The sequence below is a fragment of the Caretta caretta genome, chromosome 10, assembly GCF_965140235.1.
Source record: "Caretta caretta isolate rCarCar2 chromosome 10, rCarCar1.hap1, whole genome shotgun sequence".
NCBI lineage: Eukaryota > Metazoa > Chordata > Testudines > Cheloniidae > Caretta > Caretta caretta.
The window spans coordinates 33,175,308-33,192,996 of NC_134215.1; the positions used below are offsets into that span (position 1 = coordinate 33,175,308).

At 46.7% G+C, this 17,689-nt stretch overlaps 1 protein-coding gene across 3 annotated transcripts in view; it reads right to left on the reverse strand.

Moving 5' to 3' along the window:
* Positions 1–15,387, reverse strand: part of LOC125643730 (uncharacterized) — a 67,440-nt gene extending 52,053 nt beyond the window's left edge. Inside the window, exons 1-2 of one of the 3 annotated variants that reach the window (XM_048866826.2) lie at positions 14,812–15,387; positions 12,127–12,240 (exon numbers count right to left, since the gene is read on the reverse strand). In XM_048866826.2, coding sequence (XP_048722783.1) covers positions 12,127–12,148 — 22 coding nt within the window. In that variant the 5' untranslated portion in view covers positions 12,149–12,240; positions 14,812–15,387. The remainder of the gene's footprint in view (positions 1–12,126; positions 12,241–14,811) is intronic. The other 2 variants (XM_075132847.1, XM_075132850.1) reach the window with 2 other exon arrangements.
* Between the last annotated feature and the right edge of the window lie 2,302 nt (positions 15,388–17,689).

Consider the following 17,689-nt stretch of genomic DNA (forward strand, 5'->3'; position numbering starts at 1 on the left):
CCTTTGCTTGCAGTGTGGGGCCTGGGTCACTTGTTGGTTTGAACTAAAGTAAATGGCAGAGTCTCTGTAACTTGAGGACTTCAGTAACTCAGCCAGAGGTTATGGGCTATTACAAGAGTGGGGCATGAGGTTCTGCAGTCTGTGACGTGCAAGAGGTCAGACTAGATGATCATGATGGCCCTTCTGGTCTTAAAGTCTGAGTCTAAGTCCTGATGCAGAAAGCTATCCAGTTTGAAATTCTCTGTGCAGAAGACGCTGATCTCCCATCCTTTCTGCACATCAGTCTCAGTGAGGATCTAATTTGTTTGGTACTGTCAATATAGAAAGAGAGAGCTCATAGCACATCTAATGTGTGGAGTCTCTCTTCATCTTTATGGCTATGAGGCTTTGGAAAGAATATCAGAAGGTGAAAGTCAGATACCACTTTACTTAGGAATTTGGAGGTAAAGTCTTAAAGAAATTTTATCTTTATCCAAACACCATGTATGGAGGCCCCACCATCAGATACTGTAGCTCTTCCATTCTGACATGGTCACTACCAAGAAGGCTGTCTTTTTAGACATAAGAGAAAAAGAGGGGGAGACCAGTGGCAAAAATACCATGACAAGATCCAAGGGAGGGATGGGTTCATGAATGGGAGGATAAATCCTCATTAGTTCCTTCAGAAATCTCCCAACCATGGAATGTGAGAAAACCAAATGTTCTTAAATGGGAGAGTGGATTGCTGAGTTGGATGATAAATGAACTTTTATTGAGCTCATGAAGATGCCCAACTCCTTCAATTGCAGTGGATATTCCTGCATTTTAGATGGGGAGAGAGAGTATCTAGTGGCCAGATGGAAAATCTCTTCCAGTTTGCAAGATTAGTTGTCCTGGTGGAAACCTTTCTGCTACTGATAAGAATGTTTTGAACTCCTTGAGAGCAGGCTCTTTCCCCTGGGTTCAACCACTGAACTCCCTTGCTGTGAGGTGGTGATCGTGAGGGTTGGGGTGGAGAACTTTGGTCATGGTTCAGTGATAGTAAGGCCTGAACAATGGTAGTGCCATTGAAGGCTGTATCGAGAGAATCTGGAGGTCTGACAACCAGTGGTGTCTCAAGCATGCTGGGACTATAGGTATCAGCCTGGAATGTGCCTTCCTCAGCTTCTTGAAGAAACTGTGTAGCAGTAGGACTGGAGGGAATGCATAGAGAGGCTCCAATCCCCAAGGAAGCAGAAACACATCCCTGACTAAGCCTGGACTCAGACTTGCCCTGGCACAAAAACAGTGACATTTTTGGTTTTGTCTTGCTGTGAACAGATTGTAAGGGAGGCTGATGGGAGATGCAGAAATCTTACTAGCAGAGGCTAGTACAGGGGTGGGCAAACTTTTTAGCCCAAGGGCCACATCTGGGTATGGAAATTGTATGGCGGGCCATGAATGCTCATGAAATTGGGGGTTGGGGTGCGGGAGGAGGTGAGGGCTCTGGCTGGGGGTGCGGACTCCGGGGTGGGGCTGGAGATGAGGGGTTGGGGGTGCAGGAGGTGGAACCGAGGGGTTCAGAGGGAGGGAGGGGGATCAGGGCTGGGGCAGGGGGTTGGGGCGTGGGGCGTCAGGAGTGCAGGTTCTGGGCAGGGCTTACCTCAAACAGCTCCCAGAAGCAGCGACATGTCCCCTCTCCTGCTCCTATGGGGAGGCGTGGCCAGGCAGTGATGCGCACTGCCCCTTCCACAGGTGCTGCCCCTGCAGCTCCCATTGGCTATGGTTCCTGGCCAATGGGAGCTGCGGGGGCAGCGCTAGGGGTGGGGGCAGCGTGTGGAGCCCCCTGGCTGCCCCTATGCATAGGAGCTGGAGGGAGGATATGCTGCTTCTTCCAGGAGCTGCACGGAGTGGGGTAAGCCCCTGATCCTGCTCCCCGGCTGAAGCACCAGAGCGGGGCAAGCCCCAGACCCCACTCCCTGGCTGGAGCACTGGAGCAGGACAAGCCCTGGACCCTGCTCCCCAGTGGGATCTTGAGGGCCGGATTAAAATGTCTGGAGGGCTGGGTGCAGCCCTCAGGCCATAGTTTGCCCACCCCTAGGGGCAGGAAGGGGCCGGATGAGCTTCACCTGTGAGCAGGAAGGCCATAGCCACCACTCTTGTATCAATGTGGATGTGACTATGCCATAGCCTGCTTCCCCAAGCCCTCAGCACTCCTTGGGAATCCCAGTGCTCTTGTTGTCCCCGATATAGTCAAAGGGGTGGAGTTTCCAGGGACTGGCTGACTCCAGACATTCATACGTGAGCAGCTACTGGGCCCGAATTTCCCACTGATTGAGGGAATGTTTTTTATAGGGTGTACCCATAGAGATTTTCCAACCTCTCCCATTACTGGGCTTAAGCTGTCTGTAAATAGGAGGTCTACAGAGTTGGTGGTGACCATGGCAAAAGAACGGTCATACCCAGTGGTGCTGGGCTGCTACTGGGGCCTGGTAACTGGCCTGCTACAAGAGGCAAACCAGTCATGCCCAGATGCTAACTTGCCTGGGGAAGAGGGACAGAGTGGATGTACTGCTGGGAAAGATCTTCCCTTTGCTGACCCTGAGCTCTGAGGCCCTACGAATCTGACCCAGAAAACAAGTGAAGAGCGTCACCTTGCCTGGAACAAGCTCTAGTGACATGTTAGGGCCCAGGGAGATGGGCCAAAAAAAATCTGCTGCCAACTAATACGACTCTGACCTGCCTGGAAATACCTCTGCAGGGTCAAATTCCCTGGCATCAACAACTGCAGAAATCCAAGGTCCTAGGGGCCCTACAGTCCCCCAAGCTAGAACCAGTGAAATAATCGTGCAAGGACACAATCACCCAGTGCAGTTTGAATACCCCTAAGAAGTCCACACAAGTGTTGCTTCTTCCAGCACCTCCCACTGCTGGATGATCAGTCTCTTGCCTGTTCCAGTGACTTTGTGTAAGAGCAGAAAAATCATAGGGTGTTAACCAGCTGTACGGACCATTAGCCACGGGGGAACAGAGCCCTGTGGATGCGATACGGGATGCAAAATATTCTCACTTCGAGATAGAGGGATATTTCCTGATTCAGGTGGCCAAACAGCCCCAAATGGGGATACATTTGGTCTCCAGGGCCTTTAGGAACAAAGTACACAGGCTGGGCCATGAAATACCATGGTCTGGCCACTTAGGGGATGGAAAAAAACCAGGAATGGATATGGGCTTATTTCTTATTTCTTCTGGCCTGGGGAATACCAAAAGATCAAGAACTATTGCAACTCCTGTTCCAAATGCCAGCTAATGAGTTCCAAATCTACGCAAAGGACCCCCTTGGTTCCTCTTTCCCCTTGGTAGATGCTCCATTTGAGTGCATTGGGGTAGATTTAGCTGAACCCCCCTGACCTGAGGATTAGTGGGTGCTGCTATATTTTAGTCATTGTAGATTACACCATCCGGTACCCCAAAGCCATTCTTTTGCAATCAATGTCAGCCTAATTAGTCACCAATGAGTTGCTAAAATCATCTCTTGGGTAGGTATTCCCAGGGTGATATTAACCAATCAAGACAGCACCTTCATGTCAAGGTTATCATGAGAAGTTTGCTTTCTACTTGAAATAAAGTCCATAAGAACATCGGCCTACCACCCCCAAACATATGAGTTGGTGGAATGTTTTAATCGGATCCTCCAAGAAATGCTGCTCAAGTTCATAAGAGCCAAATCCCACAACTAGAACAAACTCCGGCTGTATCTACTGTTTGCCATCAGGGAAGTGCCTCAGTCTTCCATGGGGTTCTCTCCTTTTAAGATGGTGCATGGAAGGGAGCCCTGTGGAATTCTGGACCTTGTGTAGGAAGCTTGTTGGGACCAAAGCTGAGAATGTTGTGCAGTATGTCCCAAATCTGCAGGAATGGATGGACTTGATAGGGCCGCCTTTGTCCGGCAGAATTTTCAGGCTTTGCAAAACTCACAGGAGCTATATTATAATAGAAATGTGGCGCTGATGGTGTATCAACAGAGAATGATGTTATTACTACCTAGCTCTGAGAGCAAACTACTAGCTAAAGGGCAGAGGCCCTGTAAGACAGTGCGCTGAGTAGGGGAGTTAGCTTGTGAGATTTGGTTAGTAGATCTACTGAGTGAATGTACTAAAGCCCTGAAAGAACTGTGAGGCCATGTTTATCCACCCTGTTCAACAAGAATTAGACTTGGGCCCTCAGGTACCAGAGGCAGGGGTCTGCAGGGGAGTTTGAGTGGGAGTTTGAGGGGAAGACTAGGAGAACCAGGCAGAGGAACAGACAGGCTAGTGAAGGGAGTGTGTGGTGTTCTGGGAGTATTGTGGTGCTTGTTGGGGGTTTGTTTTGTTTTGGTTTGTATTTCCCGGACTAACAGGACTTAGGTGAGAAGGCTATGACAGATACAGAGGCAGCAGTGGTAGTGACCCAAGCAGTGGAAGACACAATGAAGATGACTGGATGTGGAAGCTGCGGCATGTACATGATCCTGAAGGAGGTACCTGGTAAGAGTTTTGTCTGCATGAAGTGCTGCCTGATAGAGCTGATGGAAGAAAAGATCCGAGGATTGGAGATGCAGGTGGAAACTCTGGTTGAGTTTAGAAGGGGTTTCAAGTGGATGATGGAGCAAAGACATGAGCAGGCTGAAGGGAAAAGCTCAGACTTGCAGATGGAAGTAGGATCAAAGAACTCTGAGGGGAGACTGCTGGGTGAGGAAAGTGGACAGTGGAAGCACGTGACTAAGAGAACCAGGCAGAGGAAAAGACGGGCTAGTGAAGGAGAAATAGAGCTCAGGAACAGGTTTGCAGAGTTGAAAAATGAAGAAGGGGCACAGCAGGTGGTCACTGAAGGTGGGAGGACAAGGAAGAAGAGAAGAGCAGCTAGTTCTATAGGAAGAGGGGAAGAGTCAATGGAGATAACAACACCAAATATGAGCCCCGGGAGGATACAGGATGGGTTGCAGAGGATTGCAAGGGAGAATAGGAATCGAGAGGACTTGCAGCCAGAGGGAACAGGGGATAGACCCGAGAATCGCACCATGACCAGGAAAAGGCAGGTCTACATGATTGGAGACTCCTTACTGAGAAAAATAGACAGGCCTTTAAAGCTGATCCAGAGAACAGAAGGGTGTTCTGCCGGGTGCTAAGATATGGGATGTGGACCTGAGGCTGAAGAGGATCCTAACGGGAGTGGAAAAGAATCCACAGATTGTCCTTCATGTGGGAACAAATGATCCAGCGAGAATCTAGCTGTAATATATCAAGGGAGACTATGCCAGGCTGGGGAAAACGCTTAAGGAAATCGAGGCTCAGGTGATCTTCAGTGGGATTCTGCCTGTTTTTAGAGAATGGCAAGAAAAGATGCGACAAGATTATGATGATCAGCAGATGGCTCAGGCAGTGGTGCTATAAGGAGGGCTTTGGGATGTATGGCCACTGGGAGGCATTCATGGACAGAGGATTGTTTTCTTGGGATGGACTTCACCTGAGTAGGGAGGGAAATGGACTTCTAGGATGGAGGCTGGCACAACTGATCAAGAGAGCTTTAAACTAGGAATTTGGGGGAGATGGCTGGGAGATGTCCAGGTAATCTCCACGCCGGATTTTAGCATTGAAAGGGAAGAAAACGAAGTAAGAACGGATACAGCCGTGAGTAGAGGAATGGACATAAGGAGGAAGGGTAGTGTAGATACCAGTCTAATAGGTGATACTGGCGGTAGAATGTCTGTGCCTAATCGTGTAAAGAATGTGAGTGAAGCCAAACAGCAAAAATTAAGATATTTGTACACTAATGCAAGGAGCCTAGGTAACAAAATGGAGGAACTAGAGCTACTGGTGCAGGAAGTGAAACCAGATATTGTAGGGATAACAGAAACATGGTGGAATAGTAGTAACGACTGGAGTACAGGTATTGAAGGGTATGTGCTGTTTAGGAAAGACAGAAATAAAGGCAAAAGGTGGGGGACTAGCATTGTATAACAATGATGAGGTAGAATGTAAAGAAATAAGAAGCGATGGAATGGATAAGACAGTCTGTCTGAGCAAAAATCACATTGGGGAAGAAAGCTACTAGAGCCTCCCCTGGGATAGCGCCTGGGGTGTGCTATAGACCGCCGGGATCCGATTTGGATATGGATAGAGACCGCTTTAATGTTTTTAATGAAGTAAATACTAATGGAAAACTGCATGATCACGGGAGACTTTAACTTCCCAGATATAGACTGGAGGACGAGTGCTAGTAATAATAAAAGGGCTCAGATTTTCCTGGATGCGATAGCTGATGGATTCCTTCACCAAGTAGTTGCTGAACCAACAAGAGGGGATGCCATTTTAGATTTGGCTTTGGTGAGTAGTGAAGACCTTATAGAAGGAGGGATAGCTCAGTGGTTTGAGCACTGGCCTGCTAAACCCAGGGTTGTGAGTTCAATCCTTGAGGGGGCCATTTAGGGATCTGGGGCAAAAATTGGGGATTGGTCGTGCTTTGAGCAGGGGGTTGGACTAGATGACCTCCTAAGGTCCCTTCCAACCCTGATATTCTATGAAATCTATGAAATTCTAAGAAATGGTAGTAGGGGACGACCTTGGTTCAAGTGATCATGAGATAATTCAGTTCAAACTAAATGGAAGGGTAAACAAAAATAGATCTGTGATTCGGATTTTTGATTTCAAAAGGGCTAACTTTAAAAAATTAAGGAAATTAGTTAGGGAAGTGGATTGGACTGAAGAACTTGTGGATCTAAAGGCAGAGGAGGCCTGGAATTACTTCAAGTCAAAGTTGCAGAAACTATCAGAACCCTGCATCCCAAGAAAGGGGAAAAAAATTCATAGGCGGGAGTTGTAGACCAAGCTGGATGAACAAGCATCTCAGAGAGGTGATTAAGAAAAGGCAGAAAGTCTACAAGGAATGGAAGATGGGAGAGATCAGCAAGGAAAGCTACTTTATTGAGGTCAGAACATGTAGGAATACAGTGAGAAAGGCCAAAAGCCATGTAGAGTTGGACCTTGCAAAGGGAATTAAAACCAATAGTAAAAGGTTCTATAGCCATATAATTAAAAAGAAAACATAGAAAGAAGTGGGACTGCTAAACACTGAGGATGGAGTGGAGGTTAAGGATAACCTAGGCATAGCCCAATATCTAAACAAATACTTTGCCTCAGTCTTTAATGAGGCTAATGAGGAGCTTAGGGATAACTGTAGGATGACAAATGGGACTGAGGATATAGAGGTAGATTTTACCACATCCAAGGTAGAAGCCAAACTTGAACAGCTTAATGGGACTAAATCGGGGGGCCCCAGATAATCTTCATCCAAGAATATTAAAGGAACTGGCACATGAAATTGCAAGACCATCAGCAAGAATTTTTAATGAATCTGTAAACTCAGGGGTTGTACCGTATGAGTGGAGAATTGCTAACGTAGTTCCTATTTTTAAGAAAGGGAAAAAACGTGATTCTGGCAACTACAGGCCTGTTAGTTTGACATCTGTAGTATGCAAGGTCTTGGAAAAAGTTTTGAAGGAGAAAGTAGTTAAGGACATTGAGGTCAGTGGTAATTGGGACAAAATACAACGTGGTTTTACAAAAGGTAGATCATGCCAAACCAACCTGATCTCCGTCTTTGAGAAGGTAACAGATTTTTTAGGCAAAGGAAATGCAGTGAATCTAATTTACCTCGATTTCAGTAAGGCATTTGATACGGTTCCACATGAAGAATTATTAGTTAAATTGGAAAAGATGGGGATCAATATGAAAATTGAAAGGTGGACTGGTTAAACTGGAACTGGTTAAAGGGGAGACTACGATGGGTGAAAGGTGAACTGTCAGGCTGGAGGGAGGTTACCAGTGGAGTTCCTCAGGGATCAGTTTTGGGACCAATCTTAATTAATCTTTTTATTACTGACCTTGGCACAAAAAGTGGGAGTGTGCTAATAAAGTCTGTGGATGACACAAAGCTGGGAGGTATTGCCAATACAGAGAAGGACCGGGATATCATACAGGAAGATCTGGATGACCTCGTAAACTGGAGTAATAGCAATAGGATGAAATGTAACAGTGAAAAATACAAGGTCATGCATTTAGGGATTAATAACAAGAATTTTTGTTATAAGCTGGGGACTCATCAGTTGGAAGTAACAGAGGAGGAGAAGGACCTTGGAGTATTGGTTGATCACAGGATGACTATGAGCCGCCAATGTGATATGGCCGTGAAAAAAGCTAATGCGGTCTTGGGATGCATCAGGTGAGGTATTTTCAGTAGAGATAAGGAGGTGTTAGTACTGTTATACAAGGTACTGGTGAGACCTCATCTGGAATACTGTGTGCAGTTCTGGTCTCCCATGTTTAAGAAGGATGAATTCAAACTGGAACAGGTACAGAGAAGGGCTACTAGGATGATCCGAGGAATGGAAAACCTGTCTTTTGCAAGGAGACTCAAGGAGCTTGGCTTGTTTAGCCTAACCAAAAGAAGGCTGAGGGGAGATATGATTGCTCTCTATAAATATATCAGAGGGATAAATACCAGGGAGGGAGAGGAATTAGTTAAGCTCAGTACCAATGTGGACACAAGAACAAATGGATATAAACTGGCCATCAGGAAGTTTAGACTTGAAATTAGGCGAAGGTTTCTAACCATCAGAGGAGTGAAGTTCTGGAACAGCCTTCCAAGGGAAGCAGTGGGGGCAAAAGACATATCTGGCTTCAAGACTAAGCTTGATAAGTTTATGGAGGGGATGGTATGATGGGATAGCCTAAATTTGGCAATTAATTGATCTTTGACAATTAGCGGTAAATATGCTCAATGGCCTATGATGGGATGTTAGATGAGGTGTGATCCGAGTTACTACAGAGAATTCTTTCTTGGGCATCTGGCTGGTGAGTCTTGCCCACATACTCAGGATTTAGCTGATCGCCATATTTGGGGTCGGGAAGGAATTTTCCTCCAGCGCAGATTGGCAGAGGCCCTGGGGGTTTTTCACCTACCTCTGCAGCGTGGGTCACAGGTCACTTGCTGGAGGATTCTCTGCACCTTGAAGTCTTTAAACCATGGTTTGAGGACTTCAACAGCTCAGACATTGGTTAGGGGTTTATTACAGGAGTGGGTGGGTGAGATTCTGTGGCCTGCGTTGTGCAGGAGGTCAGACTAGATGATCATAATGGTCCCTTCTGACCTTAAAATCTAACTCTGGGAGACTAACCTGCAGCTAGCAGAGAGAGTAAACCTGAAAGCTAGTCCAGAACTTTAATGATGTCTTCACCACCAGGCCTGTGAACACTCACCTCCTAGAGCACCACATACAAATTATCCCAGGAGTCAGTGCACAGAAGAGAGGCTTCTAAATCCCTGAATGAACATGGGAGATTTTCAAGAGGGAGATAGAAAATAGGTTAGAACGAGGGGTAGCCGAGGAGTTGCAAAGTGAATGGTGCAGCCCAATTGTTCTAGTTCCCAAGTCAGACAATAGCGTTCATGTTTTGTGTTGATGTTAGAACAGTTAATATATAATGATGAGGTCTAAATTAGGTGTTACCACTCAAGAGATCTTGGAGTCATTGTGGATGGTTCTCTGAAAACGTTCACTCAATGTACAGCAGCAATCAAAAAAGCGAACAGAATGCTGGGAATCATTAGGGAAGGGATAGATAATAAGACAGAGAATATCATATTGCCTCCATATAAATCTATGGTATGGCCACATCTTGAAAACTGCGTGCAGATATGGTAGTCCCATCTCAAAAAAGATATATTGGAATTGGAAAAGGTTCAGAAAAGGGCAACAAAAATTATTAGGGGTATTGAACAGCTTCTGTTTGAGCAAATATTAAGAAGACTGGACTTTTCAGCTGGGAAAAGAGACGACTAAGGGGGGATATGATAGAGGTCTATAAAATCATGACTGGTTTGGAGAAAGTAAATAAGGAAGTGTTATTTACTCCTTCTCATAACACAAGAACTAGGAGTCACCAAATGAAATTAATAGGCAGCAGGTTTAAAACAAACAAAAGGAAGTATTTCTTCACCCAATGCAGAGTCAACCTGTGGAACTCCTTGCCAGAGAATGTTGAGAAGGCCAAGACTATAACAAGGTTCAAAAAAGAACTAGATAAATTCATGGAGGATAGGCTATTAGCCAAGACGGAATGGTGTCCCTAGCCTCTTTGCCAGTAGCTGGGAATGGGTGACAGGGGATGGATCACTTGATGATTGTCTGTTGTGTTCATTCCCTCTGAAGCACCTGGCATTGGCCACAGTCAGAAGACAGGATATTGAGCTAGATGGACCATTGGTCTGACCAGTATGGCTGTTCCTACATTCTTATGTTCTAATGCCATGTCAAAGTTCAGCTCAAATCCCATGCTGATGTAGATGAGTTGCTGGATAGGGCCCAGTTCATGACCACATTCGACCATATTAAAGCTACTGGCAAATTCCTCTGGCACCAGAATCCATAGAAAATTTGCTACCCCATTTTGGCCTATGTCAGTTCTGAACCCTCCCATTTAGATTCTGTGGGGTGCCTGCCACCTTCCAGTGACTAATGGACAGGGCATTACGGCCCTCTCGGCAGTACGCTGCTGCCTAGCTCAACAATGCTGTAATCTATTCTAGTCCATGGGGAGAGCATCTCCAGAGGATTGCTGAAGTTTCTAAGGGAAGCAGGCCTAAGTGCAAGGTGAGTAGTACCAAAATTTAACACTTAGACCTTGGAGAATGGGTGAATCTGACCCTTGGCCAGCTAAGTGAAAGTCCCGCTAGAGTTCCCAATCCCTGCCCACCAAAAGGCAGGCAAAGACATTCCTGGGGTTATCAGGGTATCACAGATGCTTTGTCTCCAGGTTTTCCCCTAACAGCACCCCTCCCAGACCCCTAAAGGACAAGCCCCTCAAAATGTCCAATGGACACCGGCTTGTGCAGGTACATTTGGCGCAGTCAAGCGCATCTTGTGTAGTAAACTGGACCTGCTGAGTCCAGATTTTACAAAAGGAGTCATACTACAAAGTGATGCCTCTGAGGTGGGACTTGGGATGGTTGTATTGCAGGTGACGGAGGATGGAGAACACCCCATCCTAAATCTCAGTAGGAAGCTTCTCCCACAGAAGAAGAACTATTCCAATATAGGAAAGGAAAGTCTTGCAGCGAAGTGGGCAGTGAAGACATTATGATACTACCTCCTGGAAGCACCCTTCACCCTGGTCACGGACCAGGCCCCCCTTAAATAGCTGCAGGCTATGAAAGATGACAACCCCAGACTCACGCCCTGCAGCCATTTGCTTCTTGGTGCACCACAGCACATGGAAACACCAATTTTTTTCCCCATAAGGGGCAGGTGACGTTTTCACAGAGCGTGCCCTTTGCCACACTTGCAGGAGTGCATGACAGGGTAAAAAGGCACTCCCTAGCCCAGACCCTAACAGGTTAATGCAGCAGCCAATTAACCCTGCTGCTTAGAGGGAGCAAGGGACATATAAAGGGCTTCCTGGGAGATGGGGGAACAGCTGGGTCTGAGCTGGAGTCCCACCCTGAGGTCTACATGGGGAGACCATTGGTTGCAGTTTCCGTCTTTGTTTCGCTATAGCAGGTTTTGTTCTGTTTGGACACCCTATGTTTTCATAAAGAAGGCCCTGTGGAGAAGGGGCCACAACTAACTGAAGGCTGCCTAACTATTTTAGTTTTGTGCCTCCAAAACACCCCTGTTTGCTGCTCCAGTTCATCAGTTCAAAAGTCCCACCCCATCCTCCCCCTCCTTCTCCCCTTGGCATCTGACTTATCACCTAAGCCTCACTGGCCAGCTCTCAGTACCAGTGACATATTCACCCCACAGAGACTTCAACCACTGAGGCTGATCACAGACCCAAAAGTCCAAGCCACATAGCTCTCACTGAGGCACAAGCATCCCAGTCTCATCTGGCCTATTCATGGCCTCAAGGCCCAGCCACACAACCCTTGCAGAGAACAGAAATAGGCAGACTTAATGCACCATTCATCTAGTCCCTCTACACACAAGCACAGACTCCACAGCTACACCCTCTGAATCGCCCGTTTGCTATTCCTGTTCACCTGGGATGCTGGGAGCTCATGGCAGCACTTCAGCAAACCCAGATTTTCACCTCATTCACTGACAGTTCCCAAACGGTTTAGTTTATTCCTCACCTGCGCAGGTGCCACTCAGCATCTCCTTTTCATCGTAGCTCTGGAGAGTGGGGACCCGCAGCTCTTCCTCTCATTCCCGGCTGGAGATCATGTCTTGTTTGGGAATGGGAAATCCTGCTCAGGGGAGGAGAAATGGGCAAGATCAGGGCTTGTCACCTCTTCACCAAAGATTTGCTACACAGATCCCTCTGGGGTTTAAAACCCAGCCCCTCTCTTTGCTGAGGGAACATTTCACCTGCACAGAAAGGAAATACCTCCTGGGAAGTGTGTTGTGCCGCATACAAAATTCAGGGATCTCCACACACTGAGGGACTTGACAAAAAGCAAAAACAAGCCACTTGCACATCTCTAACCAGGCCTATTAGAGACCAGAACCAGCCCTTGGGGCGGAGGGACCCCAGGCAGGACAATGTCCTAGTTCTGTCCCCCTTTGAAGCCCTGAGCAGAGGGAGATCAGCAGCAGTGCAATGTCTCTCAGCCTCCTTCCCAGAGGGACGGTATGGGAGGTGACAAAGGCATTGGGGCCATCAGGGCAGAAAGCATGGTTGGAATGGGCCCCAACAGGTGGCCCCTTGGCTGGGGCTGCAGCAGTGCAGGAGCAGTGATTGCTCTCTACTAGCACTGCCTGCGCCCACTTATCTGTCTAGCAGGACTGCCTCCACCCTTACCCCACCACAGGGAGAAAGACAATGATCTGAGACTCAGAGTTCCCCATCAACATGGGGAGGGGGAGAGAGGCCAGCTCCTGCTCCCCACATGGGGGTCAGGGAAGACTCTCTCGGCTACTCCAGTTCTTCCATGTGGTGGGGAGGGCTGGGAACAACCTCAATGGAAGCTGCTGCTGGGCAGGAAGGGAATTGGGCTAGAGTGTGACTTGGGGGTGTGAATGGGGAGGTGAATGTTGTGTGGGAGATGTAGGGCAGAGTGCTGGGATGACGAGTGTGTGAGTGGTTTGGTCTGTAGTGACAAGGTGCCTGGTATAGGAGTTGCGGGGGTGGGGGTGTGACCATCATGGGGGGGTGTGAGTGGAGAGTGGTGATTTTGGGAGGCTGAGTGAGAGACTGGGCTGGGGAAGAGGTGGAGAAAATCTTGGCCAGGGCTGAGGATGATAGTAAAGAATGGAGGGGGGAGAGAGCTTGGGTCAGGGAAGGAAGGGAGGATGGAAAGAGAAGGAAAGAAAAGGGAGAGGGAGAGAGACAGCAGCATGAGAGAGGGGAAAGAGCAAAATAAGGGAAAAGGGAAGGATGGTAGGAGAGCACTAAGGAGCAAAAGGGAGTTCCCTGGTGAACACAGTATTTACCAGAGCACAGCAAGAATACGGAGAACATCTGCCTAGAATGGGGCAGCAGTGGGAATTCCTCTGAGCCCAACTGCCCCAGCCCCCCACAGAGGAGCTGACACCCCTCCCAGCCCAGAAATTACTTGAGCATTTATGGGTTGCTTGAAGTAGAATGCATAGGATATTTCCACCAGCCAGGGCCAGGGGCCAGAGAAGCAACCTTGGGAGCTTCAGAGACTACAAAGCTCCTAACACTCATGAGGAAACCCGTCACTCTCCTGCAGTGTCCCCGCAGAGTCACCCTCAGGGCCCCTTTCTGCCTAGGAGAAAGACATGACCACTTCCTCAAATGCTGGCAGCTGGAACAAGTATCCCCAGCTCCCTGCCTGCTTCAACCCCACTGGGCAGGGAAGGGGCTCCCAGGTTTGGCCCAGATTCCCTTACCTTATGCACCCTGGAACAATAATAGCTCCCATGAATCCTGGCTTAGACTCATCACTCCCAGCTGGGCCTTTATACCCAGGGTGCCCACACTCCAGACCCACTTCCCTCGCCCCATACAGACTGCTGCTCTCTCCCTGTCAATAACGACTCAGAAGGAAGCAGCCTACAGAAAACACACTTCATAGCTCCATCCTGTGCCCACTGTGTGTCCATGTGTGACCCATAGTAACCCCATGTGGGTCTTTGTCCCCCACAACAGGATTTATGAGGCTGCTGCTCGTAACAACACCACAGCTGGGAGATCAAGCCCAAGACCTCTTAAGCTAAGGGCATGAGCCTCTACTGCTTGAGCTCATGGCACAGGTCCATTAACTTTCAGGCAGTGGCGGAGTCAAACTTCTGAGCTCTGCTTTACCAGCTTGGGTACAAAAATCTACACTTTGCCACTGGGAATTGCTTGGTGCCTTTACTATGGTGAAGACCCAGCACCTTCCACCAGCACTAAATGCACAGACATGTGTATCATGTCCCTTTAACAGAGCCTGAACTAAACACTGTAAAAGAGAAGAATAAACAGCTACACTGTGGGGAGTGTCCCCGGAGCAGCATCATTATTAGGCAGAGACAGGGCACTGCCTTTTAGTCTCACTCCTGTTAGACTAAATCTGCCCAGGGATGAGGCAGTAACGGGTCTGGGCAGCACTATTCTTGGACCTCGTCAGCTCTTTTTTTATTTTTCCTATCCCCTTCAATCTCCTTCCTTTCTCTCTCCTCCCCCTCCAGCTGGGAGAGTTGGTTATTGTTCCATTTCTGCATACATGCTCGCTCCAATATCGGGATCAGCTAAGAGCCTGTGTGTGCCAATAAAGCAGCAGATCTGTGACTCACAGACACACATGGAGCAGAGATGGGGGAGGTGAAGCATTTTTACAGAATCACTTTCCCCAAGTTCTCTCAATTACCTGGAATTTCCATCTCAGGAGTTAGTGTTTGCAGAGTCCGGAGCTTCCCCTAGGAGGCTAGTTACAGTCGGAGACAGTCCCCAGCATGGCTAGTAACAGAAGGTTCTTTAAATAAGGCAGATAGTGTAGAGAGGAGAGGAGGGAAGCAGCAGTTGCTCAGTCTAGGCTCCTGGGAAGAAAACAGGCAGCTGCAGCAGCAACCCTCATCATGTGACAGTGGTAAAGGAGAGAGAGAGAGAGTCCTTTCTTCCAACACTGAACAAGGAACTGGCATGTGACAGTGGTAACCAATCAGAGAGAGAGTTGATTTCTCCCAACGCTGAACAAGGAACTTTATTAGAACAAGGAAAACAGTATTATCCCTAAAGCCATTCTCTCTCTCTGCTTCCCTGCTGAATTTCTACTTAGAATCTTACCCAGCCCTGCTCCCTTGCCTAGCTTCCTGTTACAGATTTAAAGCCACAGCATACATATCCTCACAGCTGCTTAACTATTTAACTTGTCTGTACTGTCACGTCTGCAATGGGGCCAACACACTGGGCCATGCAACTGTATTTGTTCAGGAAGGCATGTGACACCCAAGCAAGGGAAACTGGTTTGGCGCTGGTTTTGAGGATAACAGCAACCAAGGTCACAGCACAATGCAGCGCAACACAATGTACAAGACACAGCTAATCCAAAAGCAGATGAAAGGGAACAGTACACAGATGCTAAGCATCCGAACTCCCGTGTGGCTCTTCTCAGCCTTCCCAAGCTTTGCATAACAAAGACAATTTGTATAACAAGGACAATCTAAGTTTAGAGAGGTTTCAGAGTAGCAGCCGTGTTAGTCTGTATTCGCAAAAAGAAAAGGAGGACTTGAGGCACATTAGAGACGAACAAATTTATTTGAGCATAAGCTTTTGTGAGCTACAGCTCACTTCATTGGATGCATGTAGCTCATGAAAGCTTATGCTCATATAAATTTGTTAATCTCTAAGGTGCCACAAGTACTCCTTTCTTTTTAAGTTTAGAGAGCCACTCAAGATCGTGCAACAGAAAAGCCCTTCTATACATAACCTATGAGTAGACTTGGATGGATTAGATTTTTGTTGGTAAATGTCAATTTAATCATGTACACACAAACCCACCAAAAATATTTCCATTGATAAACAATATTTACAGATAGGCAAAATAAGAAAAATGCTGCTCGAGAACTTAGAGTTTGAGTTAAGGATCGGTACTGTATATATTTTGCATATGATGTTGATCATTGTGTTTTAATGGTAATAAAGCTTTAACTCTTTGAATCTCAACATTTACTGTCATTAAATAATTAGTCAGACCCCCACGCCACTGTTTGACTCTCCCCCATAATTTCCCACAACTGGGAATATTTAAATAGATAAAAGTTTTTAAAATGCTTAACATAATTTTGCACAACTGTGAAAATTTAAATTGATAAAAATAGAAAAATGCTTAAAAAGAAACAACTTCAGTAAAAATTATTTTAAAAAAACAAAAACAAATTCTGCCAAGACTGCCTATCAGATGGGGAAATGCAGAATGCTACACATCCGTATGTGTACACCAGGAACAGAAAGGCCGCATTGCTGTTTCTTGGGTAGATCATGGTATTTGTTCCCCACTGAAAGTAGTTCTCTATTGAAAACATTGTGCCATGCTGCCACAGCATTAGAACAAGAGGAACACTGGTATGGACCAGGGACTTTCAGATGACAAGATGATAGATGTAGATGATCTACTTTTCAAACTCTAAAAAGAACGACAGGTTTCAGAGGAACGGCCGTGTTAGTCTGTATTCGCAAAAAGAAAAGGAGTACTTGTGGCACCTTAGAGACTAACAAATTTATTTGCGCTCAAACTTCTGAGCCTAAACCCAAATAAATTTGTTAGTCTCTAAGGTGCCACAAGGACTCCTCATTCTTTTTGCTGATACAGACTAACACGGCTACAACTCTGAAACATTTTCAAATTGTGTTGGCTGTACAATGATGTAATGTTACAAACAGGTATCGGGGTTAATTGTCCCCTGTACATATGACTGACATCTATAAACAATTCTCTGGGTTCATCTGGAATTTGATTGCATCAGAGCCTCATTAATTCTCACTCAGAGCAGGAAGGCTCATTGCAAATCAGTGCAGCTTATGAAGCAGCATAATAAAAAAAGATTGTCAGAGTTTTGACAATTGTTTAATTTACAGATGCATCTTTTCTAAAAATAATAAAATTTTAGCATTCTTCGGACCTCACCGCCAAGTTATTAGTATAGGCAGCATTTGGGGGGGGCACATGGGAGGCATTGTCCCCCCAAACTGCAAGCCTCAGGGGCAGGCAGCCTAATGTACAATGTAATGAGTTCTGCAGAGAAGGAGACGAGCTGCTCCCAGCTTGTGCTTCTGAAGCAGAGACTCCGAATATTGTTTATAAACAGAGTGATTAACAGGTGATTAAGATAGGTTTTTTCCTAAAATTAAATGATCTGTTCCAAGCTTGGTGAACTGTAAAAAGTAAAAAGAAAAGGAGTACTTGTGGCACCTTAGAGACTAACCAATTTATTTGAGCATAAGCTTTCGTGAGCTACAGCTCAACGTGAGCTGTAGCTCATGAAAGCTTGTGCTCAAATAAATTGGTTAGTCTCTAAAGTGCCACAAGTACTCCTTTTCTTTGTGCGGATACAGACTAACACGGCTGCCACTCTGAAACCTATAAAAAGTAAGTAGCCTAAGGCTTTGTCTACACTGCACTTTCGTTGGTAAAAGTTTTGTGGTTCAGGGGTGTGAAAAAAAGCACATATCTCCAAATGACAAAAGTTTTACCAATGAAAAGTGCCAGTGTGGACAGCGCTTTGTCGGCGGGAGATGCTCTCCCTCTG